The 22,988-nt window shown below is 44.1% G+C and overlaps 2 protein-coding genes across 2 annotated transcripts in view; one reads left to right on the top strand and one right to left on the bottom strand.

The window, feature by feature from the left end:
- Nucleotides 1-22,988, bottom strand: part of LOC129835641 (uncharacterized) — a gene marked incomplete at its 5' end in the record, with an annotated part of 390,259 nt that overhangs the window by 142,163 nt on the left and 225,108 nt on the right. The gene's annotated exons all lie outside the window — the stretch shown is intronic.
- si:cabz01101003.1 (ubiquitin carboxyl-terminal hydrolase CYLD) lies at nucleotides 882-22,535 on the top strand. The gene is made up of 16 exons (XM_055901413.1): nucleotides 882-977; nucleotides 1,567-1,790; nucleotides 3,312-3,587; nucleotides 3,893-4,270; nucleotides 4,479-4,584; nucleotides 4,834-5,297; nucleotides 5,508-5,673; nucleotides 10,842-10,983; nucleotides 11,389-11,511; nucleotides 11,665-11,756; nucleotides 12,987-13,050; nucleotides 13,276-13,483; nucleotides 13,565-13,673; nucleotides 21,250-21,368; nucleotides 21,504-21,711; nucleotides 21,932-22,535. The coding sequence occupies exons 2-16, from the start codon at nucleotides 1,623-1,625 to the stop codon at nucleotides 22,114-22,116; spliced, it is 2,808 nt and encodes a 935-aa protein (XP_055757388.1). The 5' UTR covers nucleotides 882-977; nucleotides 1,567-1,622; the 3' UTR covers nucleotides 22,117-22,535.

Below are 22,988 nucleotides of genomic sequence, written 5' to 3'. Positions count from 1 at the left end.
CAGTCAGTTCCTTTCTGTTGTCTTTTTGATGAAGATGTTAAACCAAAATCCAGACTGTCAGAATATATATACTTGGTTGGCAATAATTTGTGATAATTTATTAATTGTGTTTTTAATAACTCTCTACTCATGTACTACTGTATGTATCTATGTGTGATCTGTGTATGGCAGACACCAAACCAAAGACCTTTAGCAACATCCTCTTATTACTAATGACACACGCAGAGTGGGTTCAAGGCAAGAAATGACATTGAAAGGGCCTTATTAGGAAATGACAGAGTATATGGAAACTCTAGATTGTGTGCTCTTCAATGGTTCCCTTAAAGGGATGTTTGAAATAAGTGGTGCTGCATATAATAAGAATGGTGTTATGTTATTGCAATGGACAGGAGGTTCTGGCCAGTAGGCTTCTCTGCTAAAGGTATTGAAACATTCACACATAGCGACACCTTTTTTAATCCATCTGCTGCCACTTTAGTGGCCTGATAATGCAATATAACTTTTGATAATGTAATTACATGTTTTGTATTTAGTTTGTATTAAAGAGATTAGTATGTGTTGTCTATTCTGAACAATTTATAATAAAAGCAAGTATAAATTAATGCACATAAAAATGATCTAAGATGTGGGAGATTTTGTAATTACTTCTAAGCGACCAAATTCTTTAAATACTGTTAGTGCATTATTACTTTAGTAAGATGATAATAATGTGTAGCCTATTAGTTCGTACTCATAACGTGTCATGAAGCGCAAAGAACCAGGCCTACCTTTTTAATCTCGGATACGTCAGTTTCCGACATGAACTGAGAGCTGTGGAATTTCCCCTCTGTTTAAGCCACACCCACAGACCTCTCTGAATGGCCAGAACGATTTATATGTAAAACTTCTCGCTCGTTATTGGTCCTCCTTCTGTTTTGGGACATTTCGTGAGTTATGTTCTATGCAAGTTTTGGTTGATCTAAAAGTTGGTGAAATTGGTAAGTGTTGATATTATTAACTGTCAAATAATGTGCAAATATATTAGTTTCAGTCGAGTTTTGAACCGATATGGCACCTGTTTCCTTTTCGTCATGGTTTGTGAGGTAGAATGACTCGTTTTGGTAGCTGGTAACGCGTCGGAATGTTTCAGGTAGCGTGACCGTAGCTAGCTGGTCAGAAATGTTGAACATTGCGATGTGGGCTATTGTAGGGTTATGGCTAGAAGGATTCCAACTTTTGTCAAATTTACGTCAAAAGTATATATTTTAGCTAACCCTAACCCTTTTCCTAGCCTTAATTATCTTGATTCTCCTAACAGCTACGTTAATTCTCCTAACCTGTTGGGGAAAGTCTAATCTGACAGAAACTGGAACCCTTTTAGCCATGACCATACATCTAGCTAGACGCCCAATATCCTGTAACTACATTCACGCGAGATTCGGCTCTGGTCCGAGATTAGGTTATCTTAAAATGTGCAGGTTATGTTTTATAACTAGTTTATAATCTACCTTTTTGAGGCTATGTTGTGCCATTTAGTGACAGCACCATCAATGCCACGAGAAACACTCACCTGCTCTATTCACACAGATAGGGGCTGATGGATAGGTGAGCTCACTCGACTGAGGACACATACTCACACCACAATGTCTGGGGCCCAGGAGTACAAGAGACGGCAACCCCCGAAAATGTACTTGGTGGTATCCAACCTAAAGATTCAGGACCAGTTGGAAGGTACCATCCGACTGCTACGGGGGAACCTCTGTCAGGAGCAAGAGGGGGGAAGGAGCAGGGGCGACCAACTGTGGGTAAAGGTAAGAAAATGAATTAATACTTTATCACGCCTGTCTTCTCTCATCCTTGTGTTTGAATATTCTCTCTCCTTTTTCTCTTTCTCTGCTCTCTCTCCCTCCCTCTCTCTCTGCACTCTCTTTCTCCTTGTCCCACACCACCCTCCGTCCCTCTCTCTCGCTCTCTCCTCCTCTCTTGCTCTCTCTCCCTTCCTCCCTCTCTCTCCTGGTCCCCCACCACTCCCTGTCTCTCTCTCTCGCCCTTCCTCTCTCTCTCCCTTTCTCCCTCTCTCCCTCTCTCTCGCTCTCTCTCCCTTCCTCTCTCTCTCGCCCGTGCTCTCTCTCGCCCGTCCTCTCTCTCCTTGTCCCCCACCACCCTCCGTCTCACTCTCTCGCTCTCTCTTTCTCTCAATTCAATTCAATTCAAGGGGCTTTATTGGCATGGGAAACATGTGTTAACATTGCCAAAGCAAGTGAGGTAGACAATACACAAAAGTGAAACAAACAATACAAATTAACAGTAAACATTACACATACAGAAGTTTCAAAACAATAAAGACATTACAAATGTCATATTATATATATATACAGTGTTGTAACAATGTACGAATGGTTAAAGCACACAAGTTAAAATAAATAAGCATAAATATGGGTTGTATTTACAATGGTGTTTGTTCTTCACTGGTTGCCCTTTTCTTGTGACAACAGGACACATCTTGCTGCTGTGATGGCACACTGTGGAATTTCAACCAGTAGATATGGGAGTTTATCAAAATTGGATTTGTTTTCGAATTCTTTGTGGATCTGTGTAATCTGAGGGAAATATGTGTCTCTAATATGGTCATACATTGGGCAGGAGGTTAGGAAGTGCAGCTCAGTTTCCACCTCATTTTGTGGGCAGTGAGCACATAGCCTGTCTTCTCTTGAGAGCCATGTCTGCCTACGGTGGCCTTTCTCAATAGCAAGGCTATGCTCACTGAGTCTGTACATAGTCAAAGCTTTCCTTAAGTTTGGGTCAGTCACAGTGGTCAGGTATTCTGCCACTGTGTACTCTCTGTTTAGGGCCAAATAGCATTCTAGTTTGCTCTGTTTTTTTGTTAATTCTTTCCAATGTGTCAAGTAATTATCTTTTTGTTTTCTCATGATTTGGTTGGGTCTAATTGTGCTGTTGTCCTGGGGCTCTGTGGGGTGTGTTTGTGTTTGTGAACAGAGCCCTAGGACCAGCTTGCTTAGGGGACTCTTCTCCAGGTTCATCTCTCTGTAGGTGATGGCTTTGTTATGGAAGGTTTGGGAATCGCTTCCTTTTAGGTGGTTGTAGAATTTAACGGCTCTTTTCTGGATTTTGATAATTAGTGGGTATCTGCTCTGCATGCATTATTTGGTGTTCTACGTTGTACACGGAGGATATTTTTGCAGAATTCTGCATGCAGTTCTCGCTCTCTCGCTCTCCATCAGGTATTTGACAATGCCAGTATGTTGAAGACTGTCAAGCAGCTGAAGATTGACAAGTTATAAACTCCTCTCATTTCTTTCTCTCTCCCTCAGGTGTTAGACTATGGTTGTATGGTAAAGATTGACAAACAGCTCCTTATAGAAGTCCCCACCGACCTGACCGGCCTATTGGAGCCTGTATCCGATCCGGAGTCCCGCCTCAATTTGCTCATTAACCCCAAGCAACTTTACCGATTGGCTGCCTTACCCCTAGGCACCCCCCTCTATGTCCAGATGGGCCAACCAGGGGAGCTGGCGGAGGCAGAGCTGAGGTATCGAGGACCGCTGACCAGGGGAAGTACTGCTGTGTTGTTTGGGGTGCAGCTGAAGGTATTGTTGCTAACGTGGTGTTTTTAGCTATAGACAATAGATCATAACAACAAACTTTCACTCTTTGATGATCGTCTTGAACGTCATTTTACTTGTATTTTAGTTAGCCACTGTCACACAGTACTACCCAAATTGTCAAATGACTCGGATCTACCTTTTTTTCTCTCTCTCTCTCTCTCTCTCTGTTTCTGACTCTCTGTCTCTCTCTCTCTCTCTCTCTCTCTCTCTCTCTGTTTCTGTCTCTCTCTCTCTCTCTCTCTCTCTCTCTCTCTCTGTTTCTGACTCTCTGTCTCTCTCTCTCTCAGGACTCAGCAGTAGGTAGAGGCAACAGTAATGGTTCTTACAAAGGCCATCAGCTCTTCACCTGTCCCGAAGCCTCCGCCCTCTTCCTACCGGCCAATCAGATCAGGCTACGACGCTGGTCCCGTGCCAATGACGACCATCACAACAACGCTCTTCCTCCTCAACCTCAACCCTCCATTGGTAACATCATTGCTAGAACGGCCGAATCGTCTCCCAGCCTGGCCCCAGTCCTGGCTCGAAACCCCAGCTCCCCACCTCCCCTCCAGGTGGGCCACAGGGTGTGCTTCCCCCTGGAGGATACTGTCCATGGGGGAGAGGTGAGGTTCTGTGGGGTCCTGCCTGGACGGAGCTCCACTGGGGTGTTTGTAGGAATCCTGTTGGTGAGTATCACTGCTGGAGGGTGTGGCTGTATATAGAAATGCAATCAGTGTGATTATACACATTTTAGATTTTATAGTAATTATTGTGTTTTAAGACACCCAAAATATAGTGTTTTGTGGATAACATTCACACACTTTTAGCCAATATTCTTCATCTAACAGTCAATGTTTACTGTATATTTGCGCTAATCAGTTTGTTTATACGCAGGACAATGCGGTTGGTAACTGGGATGGTTCATATAAAGGAGAGAAGTTGTGCTCCATCTCCTCTTCTCTGTATGGTTGCCTGCTACCCATCTCCAAGGTGTCCCCTGGTACGTCACTCCCTGGTTCAAATGTTACAGCAGATCAGAGATCCTGTTTGGTTTACTGTTGAGTTACTATTATGACAGTTATAAGAGAGGGTGTAATTGGAAAACAAAACGTTGTGGAAAATCATGACAGTTAGATGACTGACGTCCTCCCTTCCTTTACCCCTGATTCTCTTTCATTTTCCTCCTACCGGTCTTTGAATTGTGTGCTGTGTTTGACCGTTGACCTCTACTGACCCCCCCCCCCCGCAGAACCAAGGTCACGCCGCCACACTCCTCCCCTCCAGAACCCCAAACCGGTCCTCAAACCCACCCAACCACCTGCCCCTGTATCCTCACCTGCCTCCACCCCAAAGATCGCTCTGATGCCCCCCCAACTCCTCTCAGCCAAACTGGCCTTAAAACCTCCACCCCTCCCCAGCCCCAAACCTTTCACGAAACCTCACCCCCTTCCCCCAACCTCTCCCACCATCAAACCTCTAACCCTGCCCTCCCCGACCGCCACCGACCAACCACAGCTCTTGAGCGATTCGCCCGGTCCCCTCTCTCCGGGTCGAGGTGACGGATTGGACGCTGAGGAGAACGGAGACGCGGGATTGGAGATTGAGTTGGAGGTGGGGTCCATGGTGGAGGTGAATGACCCGCCCCTTTTTGGAGTGATTCGTTGGATTGGACAAATCAGTGGAGTTCCACAACTGGTGTCAGGAATCGAGCTGGTACGTTAACACTGTCAACACTGTCACTGTGTGTCATCAACTCCCTGTAATTCCATCAACTCTGTAATTGTGTCAGTGTCAAGTCAATCAGTGTATGACAACGTTGTAAAGCAGCGGTATTCAAACATTTTCAACTAAGGCCCCCTTAAAAACTCCAAAATGTCTAGTGTGTGTTTGTAACATATTTATCTGCTTACTTTCCTCTCTCAGGACCAGGAACTGACCGCTGGAACAGACGGCAGTTACCTTGGCGAACGCCACTTCCGTTGCCCTGCCAACAAGGGGCTGTTCGTCAAACTCCGGAACTGTAGGCGGGATTCCAGATTCCCTGCCCCTGAGACACCAGTCAATCAGGTGGAGCGCTGCAACTCCATAGGTGTGTTATCTGTGTGTGTGTGTGTTATCTGTGTGTGTGTGTGTGTGTGTGTGTGTGTGTGTGTTGTCTTGCCCGACTCACGCCACTCCCTTGAGGTGAATGAACTAGCCTAGGTTCCCACTGGTTCAGGTCTATGACCTACAGGTGCCGCCCTTCCAGCCCAGTCCAGATGCCAGCAACCCGCCAATTCCAGCCGCGGCACCGGCGTAGTTCTTGGCGGCCGACAGCTGGAGTGGGAGAACTTTTTTTTGTTCAAAACCACTCAGCAGGGCATCCAACTCTGGGGTAGGGCAACCCGTAGGTCATCAGGCTATCCTAGGGCTATAAGACCAGGGGAAGCATAAGACCAGGGGAAGCATAAGACCAGGGGAAGCATAAGACCAGGGGAAGCATAAGACCAGGGGAAGCATAAGACCAGGGGAAGCATAAGACCAGGGGAAGCATAAGACCAGGGGAAGCATAAGACCAGGGGAACTAGAGGGAGAGTATAGTTTCTCCTCTGCAACTGTCTTTATTAAATAGATACCTTAGTTTTACACGGGTGCGCGTCACGAACCGTTCACCTGTGGACCTGAAGTTACTCACCGTAACGGGACATAGTGTCCTACGAGACGGAAGAGGTATAGTCACACCTAAGACATTTTCATACACACCCCAAGCATGAACCCACACAGTTACCAAGAGAGGAAACCATCTGGTCTATTTCGGTCAGTGGCCCCTTGAGAGGAAGTACACCACCTGTATTTATTCAAGCAAAGCCCTTTACAAAGACTCTACTTATCTTGTGAATACCCTAGCTCTCAACCCAGAGGAAACAGACTCCTCACAAGTTCTCAATTGGCTGCTTCATTAAATAGTACCCGCAAAACACCAGTCTCAACATCAACAGTGAAGAGGCGACTCCGGGATGCTGAGTTTGTCTGTCCAGTGTCTGTTCTTTTGCCCATCTTAATCTTTTCTTTTTATAAAGGGCCTCTGTATGCCTATGTACAGTTGAAGTCGGAAGTTTACATACACTTAGGTTGGAGTCATTAAAACTTGTTTTTCAAACACTCCACAAATTTCTTGTTAACAAACTATAGTTTTGGCAAGTTGGTTAGGACATCTACTTTGTGCATGACAAAAGTAATTTTTCCAACAATTGTTTACAGACAGATTATTTCACTTATAATTCACTGTATCACAATTCCAGTGGGTCATAAGTGTACATACACTAAGTTCCAGAAAATGATGTCATGGCTTTAGAAGCTTCTGATAGGCTAATTGACATAATTTGAGTCAATTGGAGGTGTACCTGTGGATGTATTTCAAGGCCTACCTTCAAACTCGGTGCCTCTTTGCTTGACATCATGGGAAAATCAAAAGAAATCAGCCAAGACCTCAGAAAACATTGTAGACCTCCACAAGTCTGGTTCATCCTTGGGAGCAATTTCCAAATGCCTGAAGGTACCACGTTCATCTGTACAAACAATAGTAGGCAAGTATAAACACCATGGGACCACGCAGCCATCATACCGCTCAGGAAGGAGACGCGTTCTATCTCCTTGCGATAAACGTACTTTGGTGCAAAAAGTGCAAATCAATCCCAGAACAACAGCAAAGGACCTTGTGAAGATGCTGGAGGAAACAGGTACAAAAGTATCTATATCCACAGTAAAACGAGTCCTATACAGACATAACCTGAAAGGTCGCTCAGCAATGAAGAAGCCACTGCTCCAAAACCGCATAAAAAAAGCCAGACTACAGTTTGCAACTGCACATGGGGACAAAGATCGTACTTTTTGGAGAAATGTCCTCTGGTTTGGCGAAACAAAAATAGAACAGTTTTGCCATAAGGACCATTGTTATGTTTGGAGGAAAAAGGGGGAGGATTGCAAGCCAAAGAACACCATCCCAACCGTGAAGCACGGGGGCAGCAGCATCATGTTGTGGGGGTGCTTTGCTGCAGAAGGGACTGGTGCACTTCACAAAATACATGGATTCATGAGGAAGGAAAATTATGTGGATATATTGAAGAAACATCTCTAGACATCAGTCAGGAAGTTAAAGCTTGGTCACAAATGGGTCTTCCAAATGGACAATGACGCCAAGCATACTTCCAAAGTTGTGGCAAAATGGCTTAAGGACAACAAAGTCAAGGTACTACATGACAAAGTCGTCGTAAGAACATTCGGACCAAAGCGCAGCGTGATATGGGTTCCATATATTTATTGACATGAAACGCACACAACAATAAAAAAAAAGCAAACGATACGTGAAGCTATGGAGTGCTCACAGGCAACTACACATAAACAAGATCCCACAAAATACAGTGGGGAAATGGCTGCCTAAATATGATTCCCAATCAGAGACAACGATAAACAGCTGCCTCTGATTGGGAACCATACCAGGCCAACAGAAATTAAACAACCTAGATTACCCACCCTAGTCACACCCCGACCTAACCAAAATAGAGAATAAAAAGTATCTCTATGGTCAGGGCGTGACTGGAGTGGCCATCATAAAGCCCTGACCTCAATCCCATAGACAATTTGTGGGCAGAACTGAGACAACGTGTGCGAGCAAGCAGGCCTACAAACCTGACAGTTACACCAGCTCTGTCAGGAGGAATGGGCCAAAATTCACCCAACTTATTGTGGGAAGCTTGTGGAAGGCTACCCAAAACGTTTGACCCAAGTTTAACAATTTAAAGCCAATGCTACCAAATACTAATTGAGTGTTTGTAAACTTCTGACCCACTGGGAATGTGATGATAGAAATAAAATCTGAAATAAATCATTCTCTCTACTATTATTCTGACATTTCACATTCTTAAAATAAAGTGGTGATACTAACTGACCCAAGACAGGGAATTCTTACTAGGATTAAATGTCAGGAATTGTGAAACTGAGTTTAAATGTATTTGTCTAAGGTGTATGTAAACTTCTGACTTCAACTGAAGATATTCCATAAAAATCTGCCATTTCCAGTTACAATAGTAATTTACAACATTAACAACAATAACAAATGTTGACCTATTCTGTGAGCGAAATAAATATTCCAAACATAGTCTGGGACAGTTGTGGGATGCGATAGATCCCAAATTAACACAACCACTAGCATCAAAAAAACAGTTTAAAGCAATGAGCTTTAGAGGGATAGAGGGGGAAAAATACATGTCATCTATGCACTTAAATAGCAAATGGAGGTTGCTTTTGCCCGTGGTTTATTTTCATGCCAGCAAGGTAGGCTATACTCCTGTTGTAAAGAGAATAAATGTACTTAATATTAGGAAAGTTGAGAAATAAATATAGTAGACCTAACCCAGTGGTTCCCAAACTTTTTATAGTCCCGTACCCCTTCAAACATTCAACCTCCAGCTGTGCACCAGGGTCAGTGCACTCTCAAATATTGTTTTTTGCCATCATTGTAAGCCTGCCACACAAACATTATACAATACATTTATTAAACATAAGAATGAGTGTGAGTTTGTCACAACCCGGCTCGTGGGAAGTGACAAAGAGCTCAAAGATCTCAGGGCACAAATAGTAATATAATAATAATCAATAATTTTGCTCTTTATTTAGCCATCTTGCATATAAAACCTTATTTGTTCATCAAAAATTGTGAATAACTCACAGGTTAATGAGAAGGGTGTGCTTGAAAGGATGCACATAACTCTGAAATGTTGGGTTGTATTGGAGAGAGTCTCAGTCTTAAATCATTTTCCACAAACAATCTGTGCCTGTATTTAGTTTTCATGCTAGTGAGGGCCGAGAATTCACTCTCATATAGGTACGTGGTTGCAAAGGGCATCAGTGTCTTAACAGCGCAATTTGCCAAGGCAGGATACTCTGAGCGCAGCCCAATCCAGAAATCTGGCAGTGGCTTCTGATTAAATTCCATTTTCACAGAACTGCTTGTTGCAATTTCGATGAGGCTCTCTTGTTCAGATATCGGTAAGTGGACTGGAGGCAGGGAATGAAAGGGATAACGAATCCAGTTGTTTGTGTCATCCGTTTCGGGAAAGTACCTGCGTAATTGCGCACCCAGCTCACTCAGGTGCTTCGCTATATCACATTTGACATTGTCCGTAAGCTTGAGTTCAGTTGCACACAAAAAAATCATACAATGGTGGAAAGACCTGTGTGTTGTCCTTGTTAATGCAGACAGAAACGAGCTCCAACTTCTTAATTATAGCCTCAATTTTGTCCCGCACATTGAATATAGTTGCGGAGATTCCCTGTAATCCTAGATTCAGATCATTCAGGTGAGGAGAAACATCACCCAGATAGGCCAGTCGTGTGAGGAAACTTGTCATCATGCAAGCGGTCAGACAAGTGAAAATTATGGTCAGTAAAGAAAACGTTAAGCTCGTCTCTCAATTCAAAAAAAGTTTCAATACTTTGCCCCTTGATAACCAGCGCACTTCTGTATGTTGTAAAAGCTTTACCTAGTCGCTGCCCACATCATTTCATAATGCAGAAAATACACGAGAGTTCAGGGGCCTTGCTTTAACAAAGTTAACCATTTTCACTGTAGTGTCCAAAACGTCTTTCAAGCTATCGGAGTATTTGGCGTACCTCAGACGGCATTGCGCGTACCCCAGTTTGGGAATACCTGGCCTGGCTTATAGAAAGCTGATGTGATCCTCCTCTATTTAATAGAGGCCATCACTCTGTTTTCTCACACAATTTCATAGCCTATAGAAATGTTGCGCAACATGAGCTCATGGGCTCTCATGAAGTGTTTGATTACATTTTTGATTACATTTGCATTGATGTCAGTGTGATTAGAGGGACAGTAGAGTGCTGAGTACCAGTTAGCAAGTTTGGTAGGCTACTAATGACCATCATCGGCATCACAGCTTGGAGAAGCCTAATTACCATGACTAAACGGTCACGTGAAATTTCACTGCCGTCATAACTCGGACCGCCGATATGGCGGTAATACGGTCATCGAAACAGTCCTGGCTGCCTCCTCCTCTTTCTGCGGTGCCTCTCGGCCCTCTCCCTTCTGTTCCTTTTCCCGCCCCCTTGAGTCTCTCTTTTCTCTCCATCCCAGAAGCCGTTGTCTCAGCAGGGGTGACATCCATCCCAGGGTTTGCGTGTGTGTGTGGCACATTTTTGTCTCTATGAGTGCGTGTGTGTCTCCATACCATGTAACATGATGACCACTCCAACCACCAGCGTTTGCCGAGTGGGGCAGTGAGCGTGTCGAGGAGCACACCCCTCCAGTCCAGGGGGACGAGGCCAGAGATATGTACCAGGGCTGGAAGAGAGGCATCCAAGGCCACCTCAACTCCTGCTACCTGGACGCCTCACTATTCAGGTGACTAACGCTGGCATTCTCCCTCCGTCCTGTTTGTGATATTATTAAGCCAATAATTGTTATTCAGTTATGTAATAGGATGTTGAGAACCGGAACCCTCAGAACCGGAACCCTCAGTTAGAACCAGAACCCTCAGTTAGAACCAGAACCCTCAGTTAGAACCGGAACCCTCAGTTAGAACCGGAACCCTCAGAACCGGAACCCTCAGTTAGAACCGGAACACTCCGATAGAACCGAATTAAGGATTAGATAATGCAGTCAAATGCTTTTTTTGTGTGCAAAAATGTAAAATTGGGCAATGTTATCATATCAAATCTAATGTTGTTTTTTAAACTAGAAGAAATGCTGGATGCATTCATGTTCATTAAACTCTTTTCTCCCCCTCCCCCTCTCTCTCCCCCTCAGTCTGTTTTCATGCTGCAGTTCAGTAGACTGGGTGTTGCTGTGGCCCTCGAACCCCTCAGACGGTCCCCACTGCAGCCAAGCCCAGGACCTGCTTCGCTGTGAGATAGTCAACCCCCTACGCAGGTGTGTGTGTGTGTGCTCCTTCACAATGGATGTTTATGTATAGGCATATATTGTGATTTAAATTGTTCTGTTGTACATCAGTATCACTTTGTATTTATATAGTGAATTTTAATAGCTTTTATGAATGTACTTGGCTATGTGTGTATCTTTCAGGTTTGGCTATGTATGTGCCAGTAAAACCATGGCCCTGAGAAGACTACTGGAGGCTGAGAGTAGTGACACAGGCTTCACTAACCAGGAAAAAGGTGTGTGTCTGTCCGTTTGTCCGTGTGAGAGAGAGAGGGTGTTTGGCTGTCTGTCCATCAGTCTGTCCGTCCGTGTCAGTAAGATGGGGCATGAGGGAGAGAAAGGGACTGTATGTTCACCTATGTGTGGATCAATGTTCCCTCTAATTTGTTATGTCACTGAGAAAATTTCAGGTCTGCTGAGCGCAAACTCGAAAGTTGTGAAAATTCTGTGCAACTTCCTGTGCGCGTTTACTGTGAACAGTGAGGCTGTACCCGCTTTAAGTTAGTTTTAACAATGGTCAAGTAGACTAATGTGGCTATTTGATCATAATGTAGGCTTACCAGAGTGGCCTACCATCAAAAACAATGGAGAAAATGCATCCAATAAAATTTTAACATGAAAATAGCTGTTCTATCATTCAGCCTACAGTAGCAGCCAATGTGTGGTGTTCAATGCAGACCTACATTCCATGGGACTTTTTGGGGGGAAAAACATGCAGGGCTTGACATTAACCAGTTTATCCACTTGTCCTTCAGACAAGGAGGTGACTGAAAATGTTATTGTGTTGATGATGCAAGAAACCACTTTACAAAATAAAATGCATTATTATTTCCACACCATTATTACAGAGAATCAGACAAATTATGCTACCCTCTGCCTATTGGCTACTAAGCTTATTCAAGACCGTCTCAAAATACAATACTGACCCTTTAAGACAAAAAAGCTCTTTACCTGACTAGCTTTTCAAAGATCTAGAAATACATGCAGCTTTCACTTTGATCTCAAAACAGGTGCGTCTACTCACCACCGTTCAAGCTGTGAAAACAGTCCAGTTCAAAGTGAACATCACAGATCCATATATGGCAATAGTCTATTTGCATATTTTTTTTTATTTAACTAGGCCTACTGCAGCTTTATTTATGGCACATCAGTCTATTTAGAGTAAGGGCCTGAGTCGTGCCTGTCAATGCAATAGAATCCTACTCCGATCGACGTGTTCTGTCTACAACACAATCTCTTGCATAATAAGTCCTGCATAGTTCATTTTGTTTCGGTATGTTGCATTGAAAGTGGCTAATGTTGCATTGATTTGATCACAATTTCCACAGTGAAGGGGAAAGGTTGATAGTGTTATTTAACTCTAGAAAGTTGAGTGAAGTTGAATCTCGTGCCACTCTGCGCAGGCTGATATTTGAGGGAACATTGGTGGTGAGTGTTTTTAAACACATCTGTCTTCTTTCTGTCAGACCCAGAAGAGTTCCTCAACAAGCTTTTCCAGCTCCTCCGGGTCGAACCTCTTCTGAAGATCAGGTATACTTTCTCTCCTTCCCCCCTCTCTCTCTCTCCTTTCTCTCTCGCTCTTCTTCCCCCTCTCGCTCTCCTTCCCCCTCTCTCTCTCCTTTCTCTCTCGCTCTTCTTCCCCCTCTCGCTCTTCTTCCCCCTCTCTCTCTCCTTCCCTTCCCCCTCTCTCTCTCTCTTGTTCTCTTATTCTCTGTTACACACACTGTCTCTCCTGCTCCCCCTCGTTCCTTTCAGGTCAGTGACACAGAAGCAGCAGCCTCAGGAGTGTCACCTCTACCAGCTCTTCCCTCCATCCGTTCCCCCCTGTCCCTCTTCCCCTGTCCCTCTGTCTCCGTCCCTCTGTCCCATCCCTCTCTCCTCCCCTGCAGTACTCATGAGAGTGGCCAATGTTCAGACTCTGCTAGAGACATCTTTTCTCCACGCGGGACTAAAGTTTGCTGAGGTAACAACACAAGACCACATAGTAGATACACAAACAAACTCAACGTTCATGGGTTGATGGATTGACTCTCCCCTCCGCCAGGCCCCTTCCTGCCTCCCCCTCCTCATGCCTAGGTTTGGGAAGGACTTCAAGATGTTTGACGCCATCTTGCCTTCACTCACCATCGACATCACAGACCTGCTGGATGACAGTAAGAAACAAAGATATTGTCGTGGAAATTCTTACACGGGGACACTGGAAGTCAATCTTAATGAATCATTGTTTATTGTCAGCGCGCCAGAGAGGTTCCAACCAACTAAATGCACCATAGTACACATGTCAATCAGGAACTCTGTCTGGGCAGTCCCAGCAGTTGTCTTCTATAGGACTATACACAGACAAGTTATATTTGCATAATTAATTAATCATTACTGTTTTGTTTCATTCATGTGACAGACTGGTTCATAACCAGTCACTGGTTCATAACGCGACAGACCAACACCTCACGAGGCTTCTCTCTAAGCTGAGACCTTGAAACTGAGATAGCTTTTGTTCGTTCTTAAAACAAGGTCTGGGCGTACTGCCAAATTGCGGATTCTGATAAATCAAATCAAATGTTATTTGTCACATGCGCCGAATACAACAGATACAACCTTACATGCTGACCAGACCAGACACGTCGCGTGCGAGAGCGTCGCAAAATAAATTTTGAAATCCATGTTATTCAATTATTGCACCCACACTGCTCGCGTGCGCCAACGAGCATCTGCGATGCCATGGGCTAAAATAGAACTCCTTTCTATTTCTGACTCAGATCGCGCTGCAAGTCCTGCCTCTCCCATCTCCTCATTGGTTTATAGAAGCAAGTACCCACGTGCCATCTCCTCATTGGTTATACCCACGTGGGTGATTGAAAGACGAACTGTTTTGCCGGGTTGTCGTGGTAATACTATGAAAGTGTAGATGCCGATCACCATATAAGTGTTGTTACCTCAGCAAACTTTAGTCCCGCGTGGAGAAAATGAAACAGCCTGGAAGGAGGAGAGATGACTAGAAACGATTCGATTGGCCGTTTTATGTGTTGATTAATTGTCAGAGTAGAGGACCTTGTGCATTTCAGGTAAAATAACAACTCAATGTTTATATCCCAGGACAAATTACCTAGCAACAGCAAGCTAGCTAAATAGCAAGTGCAAGCTAACTAGCTAAATTGCCATACATGTTTAATGCTTTTCGACCTGTCCCCAAATTAATGTCATTGGTTCAGAGTTTGTTTTGATATTTTAACCTGCGTGTCGTGATCGCGTTTGGTGTGGGGGGACAAAATACATTTATGCACGATAGCGCACGCGCGCAGCCGGTTTGGGTTCCGTGTTACGATGAAATGCTTACTTACAAGCCCTTAACAAACAATGCAGTTTTAAGAAAATACCTACAAAAAAATCAAGAGATAAGAATAACAAATAATTAAAGAGCAGCAGTAAATAACAATAGCGGAGCTATATACAGGGGGTACCGGTACAGACTCAATGTCAAATGAAATCAAACTTTATTTGTCATATACGCCGAATACAAGTGTAGACTTTACCGTGAAATGCTTACTTACAAGCCCTTAACCAACAGTGCAGTTCAAGAAGAAGAAAATATTTACCAAGTAGGCTAAAATAAAAAGTAATAATAAAAAGTAACACAATAAGAATAACAATAATGAGGCTATATATAGGGGGCACCGGTACCGAGTCAGTGTGCAGGGTTACAGGCTAGTTGAGGTAATCTGTACATGTAGGTGGGGGCGAAGTTACTATGCATAGGTAACAGACAAACACCGAGTAGCAGCAGTGTACAAAGGGGGGGGGTCAATGTAAATTGTCCGGTGGTGATTTTATGAATTGTTCAGCGGTCTTATGGCTGTTGAGGATCCTTTTGGTCCTAGACTTGGCGCTCCGGTACCGCTTGCCGTGCAGTAGCAGAGAAAACAGTCTATGACTTAGGTGACTGTAGTCTGACAATTTTATGGGCTTTCCTGTGACACTGCCTGTTTTATATAGCTCCTGGATGGCAGGGAGCTTGGCCCCAGTGATGTACTGGGCTGTTTGCACTACCCTCTGTAGCACCTTACGGTCAGATGCCGAGCAGTTGCCATACCAGGCGGTGATGCAACGGTCAGGATGCTCTCGATGGTGCAGCTGTAGAACCTTTTGAGGATCTGGGGACCCTTGCCAAATCTTTTCAGTCTCCTGAGGGGGGAAAAGGTTTTGTCGTGTCCTCTTCACGACTGTCTTGGTATGTTTGGACCATGATAGTTCGTTGGTGATGTGGACACCAAGGAACTTGAAACTCTCAACCCGCTCCACTACAGCCCCATTGATGTTAATGGGGGGCCTGTTCGGCCCGCCTTTTCCTGTAGTCCACGATCAGCTCCTTTGTCTTGCTCACATTGAGGGAGAGGTTGTTGTCCTGGCACCACAATGCCAGTTCTCTAACCACCTGTCTATAGGCCGTATCATCGTTGTCGGTGATCAGGCCTACCACTGTTGTGTCGTCAGATAACGTAATGATGGTGTTCAAGTCGTGTTTGGCCTTGCAGTCGTGGGTGAACAGGGAATACAGGAGGGGACTAAGTACACACCCCTGAGGGGATCAGCGTGGCAGACGTTAAGGATCAGTGTGGCAGACGTGTTGTTGCCTACTCTTACCACCTGGGGGCGGCCCGTCAGGAAGTACAAGATCCAGTTGCAGAGGGAGGTGTTTAGTCCCAGAGTCCTTAACTAACTCACTTCGTGGGCACTATGGTGTTGAACGCTGAGCTGTAGTCAATGAACAGCATTCTCACAAAAGGTGTTCCTTTTGTCCAGGTGAGAAATGGCAGTGTGGAGTGCGATTGAGTCATCTGTGGATCTGTTGGGGCGGTATGCGAATTGGAGTGGGTCTAGGGTGTCCGGGAGGATGCTGTTGTGAGCCATGACCAGCCTTTCAAAGCACTTCATGGCTACCAATGTGAGTGCCATGAGGCGGTAATCATTTAAGCAGGTTACCTATGCTTCCTTGGGCACAGGGACTATGGTGGTCTGTTTGAAACATGTAGGTATTACAGACTCGGTCAGGGAGAGGTTGAACATGTCAGTGAAGACACTTGATAGTTGGTCCGCGCATGCTTTGAGTACACGTCCTGGTAATCGGTCTGGCCCAGTGGCTTTGTTGATGTTGACCTGTTTAAAGGTTTTGTTCACATCGGCTACCGAGAGCGTTATCACGCAATCATCCAGAACAGCTGGTGCTCTCGTTCATGCTTCAGTGTTGCTTGCCTCGAAGCGAACATAAAAGGCATTTAGCTCATCTGGTAGGCTCACGTCACTGGGCAGCTCACGTCTGGGTTTCTCTTTGTAGTCCTTAATAGTTTTCAAGCCCTGCCACATCCGACGAGCGTCAGAGCCGGTGTAGTAGGATTCAATCTTAATCCTGTATAGAAACTTTGCTTGTTTGATGGTTCGTCTGAGGGCATAGCAGGATTTCTTATAAGCGTCCGGATTAGTCTACCGCTCCATGAAAGCGGCAGCTCTAGCCTTTCGCTAGATGTGGATGTTGCCTGTAATCCATGGCTTCTGGTTGGGATATGTACGTACAGTCACTGTGGGGACGACGTCATCGATGCACTTATTGATGAAGCTGATGACTGTCGTGGTGTATTTCTCAATGCCATTGGATGAATCCCGGAAAATATTCCAGTCTGCTAGCGAAACAGTCCTGTAGTTTTAAGCAGGAATCAGGAGGATAGAATTATGGTCAAATTTGCCAAATGGAGGGCGGGGGAGAGCTTTGTATGCATCTCTGTGTGTGGAGTAAAGGTGGTCTAGGATATTTTTTCCCCCTGGTTGCACATGTGACATGCTGGTAAATTTGGTAAAACTGATTTAAGTTTGCCTGCATTAAAGTCCCCGGCCACTAGGAGTGCCACTTCTGGGTGAGCATTTTCTTCTTTGCTTATGGCCTTATAGAGTTGGTTGAGAGCGGTCTTAGTGCCAGCTTCGTTTTGTGGTGGTAAATAGATGGCTAAGAGTAATACAGATGAGAACTCTCTTGGTAGACAGTGTGGTCGACAGCTTATCATAAGGTACTCTACCTCAGGCGAGCAATACCTCGAGACTTATTTAATATTAGACATCGCACACCAGCTGTTATTGACAAAAAGACACACCCCCACCCCTCGTCGTACCAGAGGTAGCGTCTCTGTTCTGCCGGTGCATGGAAAATGCCGCTAGCTCTATATTGTCCATATCTTCGTTCAGCCACATCTCGGTGAAACATAAGATGTTATAGTTTTTAATGTCCCGTTGGTAGGATAATCTTAATCGTAGGGCATCAATTTTATTTTCCAATGATTGCACGTTAGCCAGAAGAATGGAAGGCAGTGGGAGTTTACTCGCTCGCCTCCGGATTCTCAGAAGGATGCCTGATCGGCGGCCCCTTTTCCATCATCTTTTCTTCACGCAAAAGGCGTGGATCTGGGCCTGTTCCAGTGAAAGCAGGATATCCTTCTCGTCGGCCTCGTTAAAGGAAAAAGTTTCTTCCAGTCCGCGGTGAGTAATCGCTTTTCTGATGTCCAGAAGTTATTTTCGGTCATAAGAGATGGTAGCAGCAAAATTATGTACACAATAAGTAAAAAATAAGTTACACAAAACGCCAAAATAAAAATAAAAAATAGCACAATTGGTTGGGAGAATGTAAAACGTCAGCCATGTTCTTCGGCGCCATCTTGTTTTGTGTGGGGGCACTTTTGACGAGGTAATTGAGGTAATATGTACATGTAGGTAGAGTTATTAAAGTGGCTATGCATAGATAATAACAGAGAGTAGCAGCGGCGTAAAAGAGGTGGGGGGCAATGCAAATAGTCTGGGTAGTCATTTGATTAGTTGTTCAGGAGTCTTATGGTTTGGGGATAGAAGCTGTTTAGAAGCCTCTTGGACTGCTTGATGTGCGGTAGCAGAGAGAACAGTCTATGACTAGGGTGGCTGGAGTCTTTGACCATTTTTAGAGCCTTCCTCTGACACCGCCTGGTATAGAGGTCCTGGATGGCAGGAAGCTTGGCCCCGGTGATGTACTGGGCCGTACGCACTACCCTCTGATAGTGAGGATTCGTTAACCTGTCTAGGATCAGCGTGGCGCTAGCGGCACACCCCCCCCCCCCCCCCCCACTGAAAAACCAGTGCCACGAAATTCAAAAAAAATATTTTTTTTAAATATTTAACTTTCACACATTAAAGTCCAATACAGCTAATGAAAGACACAGATCTTGTGAATCCAGTCAACATGTCCGATTTTTAAAATGTTTTACAGGGAAGACACAATATGTAAAGATGTACATCTATTACCTAAAAACACATTAGCATAATCCACCATCTTTTATTTGTCCACCAACACCAGTAGCCATCACCAATTCGGCTAAACTAAGATATTTATAGCCCCTAACCAACAAAAAAACTCATTAGATGACAGTCTGATAACATATTTATGGTATGGGATAGGTTTTGTTAGAAAAAAGTGCATATTTCAGGTAGATGGCATAGGTTACAATTGCACCCACCGTCACAAATGGAATAGAAAAACTACTTAGAGCAACGTGTTTACCTACTTACTAATCATCAAACATTTCGTAAAAATACACAGCATACACGAATCGAAAGACACAGATCCTGTGAATACAGACAATATTTCAGATTTTCTAAGTGTCTTACAGCGAAAACACAATAAATCGTTATATTAGCATAGCACATAGCACATAGCAGCCCAGCATTGATTCTAGCCAAAGTGAGCGATAATGTCAACATCGCCAAAATATATAAATTTTTTCACTGACCTTCTCAGAATTCTTCAGATGACACTCCTGTAACATCATATTACACAATCCATATAGAGTTTGATCGAAAATGTTTATATTTAGCCACCAAAATCATGGTTAGACAATGTGAAATGTAGACAAGCTGGTCAGAAAATGTCCTTGCGCCACTTAGACAGTGATCTACTCTTATACATAAATACTCATAAACGTGACTAAAAAATATAGGGTGGACAGGGATTGATAGACAATTTAATTCTTAATACAATTGCGGAATTACATTTTTTAATTTATCCTTACTTTTCAATACAGTTTGCGCCAAGCGAAGCTACGTCAAAAAACATGGCGTCCTAAGCCACTAAAATGTTTCGACAGAAACACGATTTATCATAATAAAAATGTCCTACCTTGAGCTGTTCTTCCATCAGTATCTTGGGCAAAGGATCCTTTCTTGGGAGTAATCGTCTTTTGGTGGAAAGCTGTCCTCTTGCCATGTGGAAATGCCAACTGCGTTCGGGATGAACTGAAAAGCGTGCCCAACTATTCACATCGTTGCAAAAATAAATGTCCCAAAATCGCACTAAACGGATATAAATTGCTATAAAACGCTTTAAATTAACTACCTTATGATGTTTTTAACTCCTATAACGAGTGAAAAGATGACCGGAGAAATATAACAGGCTAAACTAACGCTTGGAACAGGAGAGGGTCGGTGTCCTCCACGCGCGTGACGCACCAAGAAAAGACTTGCTAGCTACAGGGTTTTTTGATTTATAGGGCCTGTGAACGCGCAATCGACCCCATTGGAATCGTCATCACGAAAAGGCATCCAGGGGAAGATGTAAGAAGTGTCCGTACAGTCATAGCAATAAGAGTGCCCTTTTAACTGACTTCAGAACAGTGGCCAACATTTCTGAAATCTGAATCCATGTCAGGGAAATTGCTGTAGAATGGGCTCTGTTCCACTTAGAGACAAAATTTCAACTCCTATAGAAACTATAGACTGTTTTCTATCCAATAATAATAATAATATGCATATTGTACGATCAAGGATTTTGTGGGAAGCCGTTTCAAAAATTACCCAATTAGCATAAATAGTCTAAACAGCGCCCCAATCCCCAACAGGTTAAATCGGTCACTTGCATGAACACAGAAATTGGTTATTAGAAAAGCACAAACATTAAAATTCCATTACAATATAAACTCAAATATGAAAATTTACACTGAGTCTACAAAACACTTTAAGAACACCTGTTCTTTCCATGACATAGACTGACCAGGTGAAAGCTGTGATCCCTTATTGATGTCACTTGTTAAGTCCACTTCAATCAGTGTAGATGAAGGGGAGGAGACCGGTTAAAGAAGGATTTTTAAACCTTGAGACAATTGAGGCATGGATTGTGTATGTGTGCCACTCTGAGGGTGAATGGGCAAGACAAAATATTTTAGTGCCTTTGAACGGGGTCTGGTGGTAGGTGCCAGGCGCACCGATGTGTGACAAGAACAGCAACGCTACTGAGTTTTTCACACTACAGTTTCACGTGTATCAAGAATGGTCCACCACCCAAAGGACATCCAGACAACTTGACACAACTGTGACACAAAAGCATTGGAGTCAACATGGACCAGCATCCCTGTGGAACGCTTTCGGCACCTTGCAGAGTCTATGCCCCGACAAATTGAGTCTGTTCTGAGGGTAAAGGGAGTCGAGTACAACTCAATATTAGGAAGGTGTTTCTAGTGTTTGGTATACTCCGTGTACGTCTATGGTAAGAACCCTGTTAAAACATGAGGACATTTTATCGGGCGGGTTTCCTGTTGATGACCTATTTAACTCTTTCTTTCTCTCTTTCTCTTCACTCGTCTCTCTCTCTCTCTCTCCTTTCCCCTATTGCTATCTCTTCCTCTCTATTTCTCCCTCCCGTTGTCTCTCTCTCCTCCCCCCTCTCTCTAGCTCTCAGACAGTGCAGTATTTGCCAGGCAGTAGCAGAATGGGAGTGTCTAGAGTGTTATGAAGACTTGGACATCACACCTGGTCATCTCAAACAGTACTGCCACACCTGCAACACTCAGGTAACCATAGCACACCATTATTACCTATAGTACAGCTCTCAAAGTTCCTTCAAAATTCCCTTAAATCTACACACTGCAGGACCAACAATGTCCTCTCTCCCTTTCTCATTCTCCCTCCCTCCATCCTTCCATTAGGTGCACATTCACAAGAAGCGCCAGTCCCACAGTCCGTGTCAGGTGGGTGTGGCTGGTGGTCCGTGGACCGGCCCACTGCATGGAACTCGTCAGCGATTGGCTCTCTTTGCTGTGACGTGCATCGAGACCAGCCACTACGTGAGCTTCGTCAAACACGGGCCCCGCCCCGACGACTGGCTGTTCTTTGACAGTATGGCCGACAGGGAAGGTGAGAGATGTCAACTTTAAAAAGGGGCCTTAAGGCCTGCAGCTACTTTTAATTTCTTCCTGTTAGTCAATTGATTGAATAATGTCATTGATTGGCCAGAGAGTCTACTCACCTGGTGTTCCAGATCTGAATCACTCCCTTGAAACTATGAAACTCTTAATTTATATGCTCGTGACATCCCATAATAGTTGCCATGTTCTGTTTCCATGGTTACGGCCAGGCGGGGAGAACGGTTTCAACATTCCCCAGGTGAGGGCGTGTCCAGAGGTGGGCCGCTACCTCAGCCTATCGGCGGAGGAGCTGGGCAGGCTAGACCCCGCCTCCTTGAGAGAGTCCGCTCGCCGGCTGCTGTGTGACTCCTACATGTGTCTCTACCACAGCCCCGAGCTCAGCCTGTACAAGTGACACACACACCCATGTGCCTTCAGGATGAGTGACATGCAGTATTTTACATTAACCACTGTTGTGCCTGTTCAAGTAACACATGCACAAGTTCCAGTATTGCACCAATGTGCCTCCAACAAGTGACACAGAAACAGACTCCTACAACAACCACTGCCCAAATGTGCCTTTGCAACACGAACAACCTGTTTATCACTCTTCTGTTTACTTTATCCTTATGTTCAATGGAAATCTGAGAAGAAAATTATGAATAATTGTATATAATATCATAATTTGATATAATATAATGATATTATTATATAGGAAATGTAATTTGCATATTTTTATTTTACACACCACTTTTTAATTTCATATTGGTTATGTTGTAATACATAGATAGAGAAAATGACCATGAGAATATATTAAAGAGAATTATAATGAAATATGTTGTTTGAAACATGTTATTGTCGAAGTATGATTCTGGTGTATGAAAAATAGCCCTAAATGCTTATCTTCACCAAGTAGTCTTGAGATTAGAGTGTTGGGCCAATAGCCGATAGGCCTCTGGTTCGAATACGGGAGCCAACGAGGTGAGAAATCTGTTGCTATGTCCTTGAGCAAGGCACTTAACCTCAATTGCTCCAGGGTTGCTGGACAATTGTGAACCTGGCCGTGACCCCACTCCCTGCATGTGTTTTGGGAAAATAGAAAAACATTTCCATTACACACTTGTGTGTAACAGGACAAATATATGCACCCCTCCAAATAATAATGATTATTATTATCAACACGTTTTATTTTCGTGGAGCCATCACGACCAGTGAAGGTTTCTAATCAAACGAGGGATAGTGAAATGCAACATGTTAAAGGTGGACTTTGTATTATTAATTGCAATG

Source organism: Salvelinus fontinalis, chromosome 36 (assembly GCF_029448725.1).
Source record: "Salvelinus fontinalis isolate EN_2023a chromosome 36, ASM2944872v1, whole genome shotgun sequence".
Taxonomy (NCBI): domain Eukaryota; kingdom Metazoa; phylum Chordata; class Actinopteri; order Salmoniformes; family Salmonidae; genus Salvelinus; species Salvelinus fontinalis.
Note: the sequence above shows the minus strand (reverse complement) of the source record. Positions and strands in the feature narration are given on the sequence as shown.